Raw genomic sequence first — 12,270 nt, forward strand, 5'->3', positions numbered from 1 at the left:
AAATTGCATCACTTTCAACAAAGCTTGCCAGCACTTATTGCCCATGCAGTAAGATGGCTACAGTGGCAGCAGTGCAGAATAATTCTGAAATGAGACAGACAACCAGAACACAACCCTTTTGTCAGGTAGTGTGCGTTTAGTGAAGGAAAAATTACTATTTGGATATAAAGTAACAGCTTACAATAAAACAAAAATATGAGCTAAAAGGGAGTGGATTGCTGGTTTTGCTTTTTTCAGGTTTGTTTTTTTTCTGTTTGTGTTTGTTTATTTGGGGTGCATTTGTTTTCTTGTTTATTTGTTTTTTGTTTCTTTGGTTTTATGGATCTTGCCTGTAGGAATGACTCTAGGTAACTCCTAGAAGAGGAGCTAGAAAGACTTATCACTGATTCTCATATGGAATGTGCTTTGGTGGTGGTAAACACCATAAGATGTGGTACACTTCTCTTCTCACAGCTCCTTTTAACCACTGCTGGTTTATTATTTTTTTTTCTTTTTTTTTCCCTCCTACCCACTACAATATAAGAATTATAATGGAAAGCTTTTTAGTTAATGCTTGAAATATTTCTGGAATATTCTAGTTGCCTCTAAATGCATCAGAAAGTAGCTTTTTCTTCAGTGGCACACTATTCTGGCTGTCTTTCTGCTACCTGAACAGTTGCCTTTGTGAAAACCTGCATGAATTTACTGGCTTCAACATCTCTAGTTCTTTGTTTAAAAAAAAAAAAGTACCTGAAATTTAGCTTCAAAGATAAAGCATTGGTGGGCAACGCACAAGCTTAAGAAAGATGGCAATTGCATAGTGCTCTTATATTTGCTATTATTTTATCTGTCTCAGGCACATGCTATGCTTCTGGTTGTCCTGAGCAGGTCAAGAGGCTTGATGATCCTTGTGGGTCACTTCCATTCCAGATATTCTGTGACTCTATGATTATGCAGAAATTGTTTGCAAAAATATTTATCTGTAGTTACAAGCAGGGGAATTCCAGGGTTTGTTTAGGGCCTTTTTTGGAATGTAGAATTAAAAATAAGAAAATATGTCAGCACATAGGTTCTTTGGATGACAGCTTTCTGAAGACTGCAATCCAAACCACATTTGGCATGAAGGCTTTTTAAATTTATTTTTTAATTATTATTTATTACATATTCTGGCCTATATACTTGAAGTTTTCAGCTGTATAAAGCGGTAGAAAGTATGGCAAAACTGCAGGGCTACAACTCCAACTGATAAAAAGCAATAATGCAAGTGACCTGAAGATAAGAAAGTGCCTGCTGCCATGCCTCCCTTATCCTCTAAAAGGAGGTAAGTTGCCCTGGAGATATTGAAGGCAACTTAAGGAAAATTGTACCTAATATGGCAACTCGATTTAGTGGACTCTGCCTCAAGTCATGGAGGATATTGCTCCTGCGAAAAGATCCTTCCTAGGTAGCATTACATAGCACAGAAGCAAGGTGTGAGGCACTGGACATCTCAATAAAATACGATGGAGAGACACTCTATACAAATACCTGAAAGGAGGCTGAAATCAGGCGGCGTTCAGCCACTTCTCCTGGGCGCTAGGGTCAGAACAAGAGTCTTAAACTGCGCCAGGGGAGGTTTAAGTCGGACATTAGAGGAATTTTTTCACAGAAAGGGTGAGTACGCATTGGAAGGGACTGCCCGGGGAGGCGGTGGAGTCACCCTCGCTGACCAGGGAAAAGACTGGACACGGCAATTGATGCCCTGGTTTAATTGATGAGGCGATGGTTCGGTCATAGGCTGGACTCGACAATGGCTGAGGTCTTTTCCAACCCAGCTGATACCGTGATACCCATTCCCAACAGGGCGCAGAAGAAGCTCCGTGCCAACACCCGCCTCCCGGGTCCGCGCAGCCCGACCCTGCTCGGGCGTGACCGCGGGGGTGGGAGGCCGTCCCGGAGCTTGGTGCTCCAGCCGCACGCAGCAGGTGCTCCCGCCGTCCTTCCCTCCCTACCGCCGATCCCGGATTTCCCGGGGGCCGCGCGGGGCGGGCGGGGCAGCGCATGCGCCCTGCGGCCGCGCTGCCCGCGGGAGGGAGGCGGGGCCGGGGCGGCCGTGCGGGAGAGGGCGGCGGCAGCGCCGAGCACAAACTCCGGAGGGGAAGCGGCACCGCCGGCCTCCGCCCCCACGCACACACCCTGTAGCGGGAAGGGGGAAGCAAGCAGCCCGCCCCCCCCACCCCCCGGTCCCGGCAGTGCACGGTCCCTCCCGGGACTCGGTGGCGGCGGGCGCTGTGCTCGGGGCGGAAGGCGAGCGGCGGGTAGCTGGGGCCTGGAGCCGCCGCTGGAGGAAGGGAAGAGCGGGGTGTTCCCGCAACGCGGGTGGATGCGCAGCCTGAAGGGCGGCTCCTGCGGCGCCTCCTGCGGCCTCGCCATGGCCAGGCCCCGACGGTGAAGGCAGCGGGAGCCGCCTGTGTCCGCGCCGCGCCAGGAGGCGGCGCCGCCGCAAGCAGGGGGCGGGCGGGGAGGGGGATGAGCAGCGCTGCAGCCGCCGCCGCCTCTGCGGGAGCCGCCGCCGCCTGCACCGGGGCCGAACGCGGCTACTCCTTCTCCTCCGGCGGCGCCGCTCCGGCCATGGGGCCCGAGGAGGGCTCGGCCGGCGGGCTGGGAGCCCTGCCCGCCCCGCCGCTGGGGTGCCGGAGCCGCTACCAGCTGCTGCTCTCCGGGAAGGCCCTGGCCGACAGATACCGGAGGATTTACACGGCGGCGCTGAGCGACCGTGAGCTGGGGAGCCACCCGGGCAGGTAACGCGCGCCGCGCTCCTTCCCGGGCCAGACGCGCAGCCCCCGCCACCCCTCCCATCGCCGGCTGGGAGCGGCCCGGCGCGTGCACCTTCCTCCCTCCCGGCAGCCGCCCTCCTCATCCTCCTCCCCGCCCCCGTGCCGGGCAGCGCGGCTGTGTGTCCCCGCTGCCATGTGGCCGCGTCGCCGCGCCCCGGGGGACGGACGGAGGGAAGGGGTGGTGATGTAACCCGGCGGCTGCCCAGGTGCCGCCCGGGCCCCGCCGCTCGCTTGGCCGGCGATACCGCGCAGATGGCGCTGCCGCCCCCTCTCCCGGGGCCCTCCGGGGCAGAGTTACCTGTGCCCGCCCCAGTGTGCGGCCCAGATCTCCTGGGGGGATAGAGAATGCCAAGCTGGGCCCCCGGGCAGACCCCGCTCCGGCCAGGCTTGCCGAAACGGGCTGAATCCCGTGGTCTCTCCCAAGACAGGCTGCGCAGGGTGCCCGCGGCTCCCACCGGCTGTGTTACCCGAACGAGAGACCGTGCCGCTTTTTCCATGTACCGGGGCTGCCTTTAGCTACCCTGCCTTATTTTTCCTCCTCCTCTTTGGGTCATGTTCCCCCTTTGCCATCGCCATGTAGGCGGCCTCGGTGTCTGGAAGGAGGCAGCGCCTTGTGGGGGGAGCCGGGGGGTTCTGGGGTGCGGTGTGGCCCCGCCTGGTTGCCGAGCACCCCTCCCCGGCGGATGATGCCCCTCAGGGCTCCCATTCCTGGTCCTGCCGGCCGGCTCTGGGGCCGCAGCAGGGTGCCTGTTGCTCCTCCGGGCGGGGAGGGAGCTGCGGGCTGTAGCCGTGCGGAGCCGTAGGGGCGGGAGGGGAGGCCGCCCTTAGCCCACAGCCCTCGGCCCGGCCCGGGCGGATCCTCCTGGCCCTGCAGGCCGTGGCGGGGTGCCCGGTCTCGCCGTGTGAAGGGCTCCCCCATGGTGCCGGGCGCTCCCCATTGTTCCCCTCCGGAGGTCGCTGAGGATGTGGATGACATGAAACCGGCACCTTCCTGTGTTCTCAGCTTGTGCTGCTCTTTAGGCTGTGATATGTGTGGCCGGGTCCTACGGAGAGCTTTGAGTCACCGTTGTTTCAAGTTTGCAAATGGTTGTAAAGCACGAGGAGGTTGCCTGCTTGGCTTCTTCAGGTTTTTGTTAGTCGGACTTGACAGCAGGGCTTACCCCCCACCCCCCTCGCCCCAGAAGGCTGTGTCCAGGAGTGGAATTAACATAAGGCACATTACCTTTCCCAATTTGCTTTATGGTAAATGCTGGAAACGTGGACTGATAGCATGGGTAGTTGACATCTTTGCAACTACCGACTTCTTTTCAGAGTGTATGATAGGGAAACTATAGATCTTCTTTCCCCCCTGAAGACCAGCAAGTGTTTTCTTACTCCACATATTCCTTAGTCCATTGCTTATACCTTTTCCATTAAATCTCTTCCCGCTTCTGAGCTTTGTATCATTTAAGCCCAGGATTGCAAGAGCTGAATGTAAGGATACTATATGCAAGGAAATCAGCTGTGCAATTGCTCCTCACTGCTCAAATACCTGTCTGGATTTTGCCCAAAGGGGTGTGTATTTTTTAAAGCTGTAGTTTTGCATTAGTCGTGTGCTCCATGTCTTTTGGTTTCAGGATGATTCAACTGCGATCCCTTATACTTAAAATTGTAGAAAATACTAGCTTTAGGTGTGTGTAAATGTTAATGCTTCTTTTAATTGATGTTTCTGAGGTCAAGTCAAAGAAGATAGACTCCTTGTACAGAGCAAACAGGTTATATTAGGCTTTGGCAAGTAAATGGCAGGTAGTTAATACTGGTGAATACAGCCAGTGTGTATTAGACTTTTGAGAGGTGGAATATTTAATAATTATCTAGTTTCCTGCTATCACTACCCCCACTATCTTATGTGGCAGACTGATGGCAGCAAAGATATTGCTTGTGGTCTCCACCTTTTCTCCGTATTGGTGTCAAAATACTGCAAAATACTTCAGCTGCCTGGTAGACTTAAACAGAAATGGTCTTTTTAACCTTTTATGGTCTTTTTGACCTTTTATGCCTTTTTACAAAACTAATACAAATTCCAAATATTTCCTAAAGGGAGCTTTAAATTTAACTGTGTCTGCATCTAGTTGCTGTGGTAGAAAACAATGCTAGATAAATTAAATGGAGCTTAAGATAATATAGGTTATGACAGAAGTCCTAACTTGATTTTTGTATATCTGGAAAATCTGAAGCCTCTTAATCAGTAAGATTGTCAGTAAGAGTGCGTGTGACTAGAAAAACAACTTGAAGTAACTGAAAAAAAGCTAAACAAATTGGCTTATCAATAGTAATAAAATTCTTCATGTGTTCCAAGAAGACTAATGTGAAGAGTGATAGTGCAACCTATTTGCAATAAGTTGATGTGGAATTTTTGCTTCAAGTCTGCAGAATTATACTCTGCACTTCATGGGCCGTGACCAATGCCCGTCTCAGTAAGTGCTTCTATTCCAAACCTAACTTTAGTGTTTATGAAGAACTGGCAAGCAGTATGAAAATGCTTTTGTGTAGACAAGGAAATCAGACATTGTGGAGATTATCTGAAAGTCACAAGATTAGTATCACATTTGCAAGGTGTTTGTGCTGGCTGTCATCGGAAGGTATGAATATCACGTGTTGAGTAGGATGCAGTAATTGGCTTTGAAACAGAACCAGCAGTGCTTTGCATTTCCTCATGTGATACAGGCTGCAGTGTCATGAACACTGGTCTCCACAGGAGATGGGTTGGTTGGTGTGCTTGCTCCCCCTGCCACGCTGACTTAATACTTCTGTAGTGTCTTGCAGTAACAGATTAGAGACTCACTCTGGGTTAAAATTAACTTGGCAAAACTGGTTTGTTGTAATCCGGACTAATTCCCTGATCTGGCTCACCTTGTGATTGTACTTGTGACAGCGCGAGGTGAAGGGTTGCACAAAGATTTTTGTGTACAGAGAGGCGGGAACCAAGAAACTTACTTTTGTCACTCGTGTCAACCTAATAATTTTATGGGAGGAAACAGAAAAAAGTATCCAATTCTGTGATTTAACATGCCGTTGTCTGTGTGCAGATAACAATGTTAAGGATCTGCTGCAGTACTACCGGCAGTGGACAATTTAGTTGTCAATTCAGGATTGGTTTGGAAGAAAAATCTACTCTGAGCATGCCTCAGTTTATAATCTCTGTTTTGTGGCCACTGAAGTATTTGAAAATAACTGCATAATGTCTAGTGTAACTTATTAGTGTGTAAAACACTAGTAGGAAGAATTGGCCTCTTCAGAGGGCAACTAAAAATTCATGTTAAACTGTTGTCTTGTATGCTGGGTTCTGGGTGGACAAAACTGCAAGTGGGTACTGGTTTTAGTGCTGTACCAAGGCTCTGTATTTGCCAAGTAAGGTGTTTCTGATTTTCACATTTTTGCTGTCTTCAGATGCGCTTTTTCTGTAATATAACTTAATCCTAACAAGCATCCCTATCCATCTGAATTACTGCTATTATTGCTTGTGCATCTTGGAGGGTTTCCCTGAGTTGCCAGTCCCTTTACTGTCCTTTCCCCTATTTACATAGTACCAGAATTATCAGTTAGGCTCAGCATGTTCTTTGATACTTCTTGTCAAATATGGATAGCCATATAAATTCATAATGGCTTTAGTGTGACCTGTTTTGTAGTGGAAGTGTTCACTGCATAATTTGGACTAACTTGAAATTGTTGTATTGCAATGGCAGTGTACTCTAAAATGACAGTGAGTTCATACTCATGCCAAAATGACCATTACTTTGTTGCTAAAGTTGCCTCTCAACTTAGATCCTTCAAAAAAATGAAAGCTTCTCTTTGTGTTGTGAACTCTAGTGTTGTGGTCTCACTGAGGCCAGGAAAACTTCAGTGATGATGGGAATGTAAGATTTCTTATAAAAACTAGAAATTAGATGGCTGTTTTTACTAGCTATTTTGGCTGAAGAGCCAGCCAACTTTATTTCATGTTGATTGTTTCAGCTAGATGATTATAGCACATTTTGAAAGTAGGTTACTCATTCACACTTGTAATTGTAAATTATACATCCTCTGGACATTAGGTTAGTCTTTAGGCTTTTAAAAATGTACAGTCTTCCCTTATACCCTTACTTATAGTCAGTAAAGCAGTGCTTATTTGAGATGTTTGGAGTACATATACTTGAAAATTTAGTGCAGCAATATTACTGAAGCTTCAGCTTTGCCTTGTGAGGATTTAAAGATTTTGTGAAAACTATTTTTGAGTAAATTTTGGTGAATGAGATTTGTGTGAATTTGATTGTTGGTACACAAGAAAGCCTTAATTTCTTCAGATCTAAAGCCTTTACAAAAGCTGTTAGATTTTTTGGTTTGGAACTTGTTGCTCTTTTAATATGGAATAATAATTGCAAAAAGTTAGGAAGCATTTATTGAGTTAAAAAAAATAAAGATTATGTGTACAAAGACTAGTAAAATGATAGTGGTATTACATTACCTACTCCATTTTCCTGGTTATTCCTGTGCAAAGGTTTGCTCCATAGCTCCTTTCCAACTGAAATACTCTAGTCTAGTTTCTGTTATCTGTTTTTCTGTTCTTTTGTTTTGTAGATGTAATTTTACAAAAGAGTTCAAGTTTTGTGTAAACTAAAACTGTTCGATTGGGAAATTGATGTGCTGTTGAGTCTTAGATTAAGCAGTGCATTGGAAGAGCTGATGAGAGTTGCTCTCTGCTCTAGACTTTTTAGCTGTAGTGTAGTAGTGTTTTAACACTGTATTGCCCTGCTGGTTAATGGGGATTAGCAAATGACTAAAATGGTGTATTTTTATTTACTTACCTTGTATTCTGTTAAGGAAAACAGTTTTATGTAGTAGTTTTTTTTAAAAACCTCTAGTTGTCTCTCAGTCCAACATGGTTGTATTTGTTCAGTGTTGGTCTAGGAAACAGAAGCTGGAAAGAGCCCAATAACATTACATTGAGAGGCTTAAGATGGGCATTTTATTTGAGTATATTTGTAAAAAATAATTTATAGAAGTAATGGGAAAAATCAAAACATGAATCCACAGTTTGTGATGGATTTTTTGAATGTTGTATTTTTTAGTTTAAACGGAGAGGACATGCTAGTTAAAGTTTCAGTTTGTTACACAATCTGCTCTGGCACACTGATGGTTTGTTGGGTAGCAAGTTGAGGCAGTTAAGGTTGGGCTGGAGCAATTTAATAAGTTACCATTCCTCACTGCTAGCCATATTAAATGTAGTAAATGTGTTTCCTGCATACTGAAAAACTTGATGTTGAATTTGTTTTTCTGCTATGTTAACTATCAGCTGTCAGGGTTTAGTTTTGGTTTTCCTCCCATATTATGATCTGCCTTCTGGCCAAAATATTTTGAAGATTTTTTTTTCAGTAAATTCTCTTCCTGACATATGACTATGTATGTTTTGCCAAACCCATGATTTAAAGATAAAGACTGTTTATATCTTTATAGAAAGCACATGGGATGTATCAATAACACAGTTTCAAGGTACTTCATGCAAACTGGTTTCCTAATCCTTTGTTTACTTAGAAAATTTGATCCCTTGCAGCATTACTTGAACACATGGTTACATTTTTGTCTTTTTCTTTCTTACCTTGCTTGCCATAAACCCTGCCTTGTGCTCACGTGCTAAATGGAATAGTACTCCTATAATTAACTTCATGTTGTAAATACATTTTGAAGCTGGTCTGTTCCTTTGGTCTTTCACAGCCAGTTCCTACCACTGTGCCCCTTCAAAGGATGAATACTAGAAATTAACACAGGAGAATAACTTATGCTTTGACTGCATTAAGGCAGATGGTTTCTGTACTTTTAGATTTAGTGTTTCATATGTTTCAAAGCATATTGATATGCTTTATATTATTTTTTCTTATGGTATCATAGTATATAGCATGTTATAAGCTCATTGCCTTCAGACTGATGAGTGTGTTGATGAACTTAAACTGAATGATTGTTATTTCTCTGCGTCTAGTATATCTATGACTACTTGGGCTTGCGAAAAATTTTCTTGTTAGTGTAATAAATCTAAATTTATACCTGTTGTACACATTATAAACAAAAATCAAAAACTGAGTTTCCTTGTCTCCACATGATATTGGGGATGCGTGGTTAGATTACTGCTGTTCGTTGTTTTCATTTTCATTCCTTAACTTTTTTAGGCTTGTGTTCCAAGCATTATTGTCATATGTAATAGGTTTAAAACTCTTGGAAAATGCTCTGTAGTTTCTGTTAAAGGGTGTATGTGATGTAACCTCAGTGGGCAGCTGAGCACTGCATGGCTCCTTGGTTATTTCCCCCTGCAGTGGGATGGGGGACAGCTGGAAAGATAAAAATGTGAAAACTCAGGGGCTGAGGTAAAGACAGTTAAGTAGGTAAAGCAAAAGTTGTGCATAACAAGCAAAGCAAATCAAGGAATTAATTGATTCCTTCCTTACCATCAGCAGGCTGATGTTCAGCTATCTCCAGGAAAGCAGGGCTTCATCATTCCCTGTGAGTTGGGAAGACAAACACCATAACTCTGAATGTATTGTCCCCCTACTTCTTTCTTCCTCCCTGTTTTATGTACTGATCATGATGTCATGTGATAGAGAATATCCTTTTGGTCAGTTGGATTCAGCTGTCCCAGTTATATCCCCTCCCAGCTTCTTGTGCACCCCCAGCTTACTTGCTAGCAGGGCAGTGTGAGAAACTGGAAAGGCCTTGACCCTGTCCAAGTGTTAGTCAGCAACAGATAAAGAACAGGTGTGCTACCAGCACTGTTCCCATCACAAATCCAAAACATACAAACATGATACAAGCTGCTTGGAAGAAAAATTTTATTGTAGCCAAAGCCAGATAAGGTCAAAAGCGGAAGTCTGTTGCTTGTAGTTTAAATTCACAGATGCTGTGGTATTTTGATTATTTTGGCCATGATCTCTGTCAGTCTGGAAAAGTTTGTAGCTAAGAGTTTTAACCTTAATGGGATTAAAACAGAAGTATTACTTCTTTGCTGTGCTCCTTGTTGCAGTCGGTAACATTGCTCCTCTTTTCTATTGCTGTGTCTATACAGATCTGCAGCCAGTCATTTACGTTACACTGAGATGAGCTTGTTGTTATGTAAATACCTTATTCTATTTTTATTATTTCAGCCTCTTCTTCGTTTTGTTTCACCATGTTACATGTAGTCACTTGTGACTTTCCTATCTGATTTGGCCTTGCTTCTCTCCCACTAGCCAATGCATAATTCTTTCCAACAGATGTGCTCATATATCTTCATTATACTTGTATGTTTTCAGAGTAGTCATGTCACTATTCCTTTTCTCTTCAAACCAATCGATTCTCTATCCACTTTTATTTCTAGAATGTACTGCTATACAGGGTAGACCATTGACAGCTATAAACTGGTGAGTTTTCAGTTGTTTGCACTTGGCAGTTGTCTTCTGCTATTTGTTGCAGACTAAGTTTGAATTTCTTTGGTTTGCTTTTGATAGTAATCACTTTAAAGATGTTACACTGTCGTTAATCACTAGTAATGGGCTTGTTCTTAATAAGTACAGATTTTCCTTTATTTCATGTAGCATATTTGCTAAATTAAAATTCTGCTGATATGATTCTGTGTAAGATAGCTTTGTATGTACACTTTAATTTTGGTGGTTGTGTTTAGATAGCAGAGTGGCCAAAAGTGCAGATTTTGTCATCCTTGCTTTGGCTGGATGACTTTCCAAATATAAAAAAAAGTCCTAGAAGTGTTTAAGGATAAACATTTGCATTGACAAACTTGAGGAATAAGGGTTTTCCTGCATCTGTTCTTGCAGATCTAATTTCATAGACAGCATTGAAGTGAATAATGAAAAATCAGGTAATTACAGAAAAGAAACTCCAATTGTCAATGGTTGTACTGAAAGCTGTTCTCTTTGTGTGGAGACCACTTCAGAGGGATGCTTTCTTTTAAGTTGCTTTTCTTCATCTGAGACAGATTTATGCTGTTCTGGAAACCTTTCCAGTTACAAAAGGGATCAGATACTGTTTTGCACTTTTGTCATGGTCAAATGAAAAGCAGTTGCATTTTACTTGTGCAGTTGGGTTTTGATTTCATTTTTAGAACCTGTAGTATTTGTTTCTGTTATTATTGGAGAGGCCTTAGGGTATTCCAGCAGCTGGAATAATTCTTAAGCCTCCAGAGTTTTGGTTTTCAGAAAAATGGTAGTTGTTAAGAAAGTTATTGTCACAGTAAAATAGTCCTCAGTTATGAAATTAAAGTAATGATTAAAAAGATGTGTGATTTCAGCTCACCAACAATAGCACATAAAAATCCCAACTGGAAAATCAATGAGTAGGGTGGCCTTTTTTTTCTGTTCTGACTTTTTTTAACCTTTTCTTTTCAGATGCCTTAGAAGCCCAGAGTAAACCTGTCCTACTACTCTGCCTATGTTTTCCTCTAAGCCTGTGGTAATTGGATTGCAGCTGATGTTCCTTACCCTGATTTACGGATTTAGGGGACAGGATTTTGATGATTTTTCCATTTGTATATATACTGCTTAAGCCCTGACTTTCCTTTTATTATTGGCATGGATGAAAATTCACGTCAGAATGCTTGATTAATTATTTAAAGAAGATAGTGTATAAGCTGGTAATGGCTTGGAGAGCATACAGGTGGCTCTTTGAATGACAGTTGACTTATTGTCCATTTCACTAAAACTGTTAAATTTTAGGCTTACTAAATAAAAACACCAATAACTTTAAATATTTGAGTTTATCTGAGATAATACTGTCAACAATAAAAAATACTAAGTTTTGATTATTTATGGAAAATATTGGTTGTGCTCTCAGTGCTGTTTTGAGGTCCACCTATCAAGCTGAAGAGTTTCCCACTCTAATGATTCTTACGGCTGAATTCCTTAAAAATTTGCAGGCCTTGGTGAAAAATAACTGTAGGCAATCTACAGATACAGGCAGGCAGAGCAGTGGACGTGCTGTACCTCAACTCGAGTAAGGCTTTTGACACTGCCTCCCACAGCATGCACAGGCTGACAGTGGATGGGTTACATAAGTGGACAGTGAAGTAGATTGAGAACTGGCTGAGTGTCTGGGCCTAGAGGTTTGTGACATGAAGTCCAGCCAGAGTCAAGTTGTCAGTCATGTACTCTAGAAGCTGATACTGGGGCAAATGCTGCCTAGCATCTTCACTAATGGCCTGAATGCTGGGACACTGTCTCCACAGCAAGTTCCCATATGGCACCAAACAGAGGAGTTCCTCATATACCACATGGTTGTGTTTGTGTTCAGAGGGATGGGCCAGGCTGGAGATTTGAGCTGAGTGGGATTTTTAAAGTGCCCCAAGGGGAATTGCACAATCCTCCATCACGGATGAAATAGCATTGAGGGGCTGACCAGCTAGGAGACAGCTCTGCAGAGAAGTAGCTTGATGTACTGGTTGGCAACCATCTGTGTGCCAGTAATGCACTGCCATGGCAAA

General features: G+C 44.1%; 1 protein-coding gene across 1 annotated transcript in view; it reads left to right on the plus strand.

Moving 5' to 3' along the window:
• The first annotated feature begins 2,132 nt into the window (after positions 1-2,132).
• MYCBP2 (MYC binding protein 2) overlaps positions 2,133-12,270 on the plus strand; it is a 174,321-nt gene continuing 164,183 nt past the window's right edge. The window contains 1 exon segment of the mRNA XM_036387571.2: positions 2,133-2,759. Within this exon segment, the coding sequence (XP_036243464.1) occupies positions 2,488-2,759 (272 nt within the window). The 5' untranslated portion in view covers positions 2,133-2,487.

Source organism: Molothrus ater, chromosome 2, assembly GCF_012460135.2.
Source record: "Molothrus ater isolate BHLD 08-10-18 breed brown headed cowbird chromosome 2, BPBGC_Mater_1.1, whole genome shotgun sequence".
NCBI classification, from domain to species: domain Eukaryota; kingdom Metazoa; phylum Chordata; class Aves; order Passeriformes; family Icteridae; genus Molothrus; species Molothrus ater.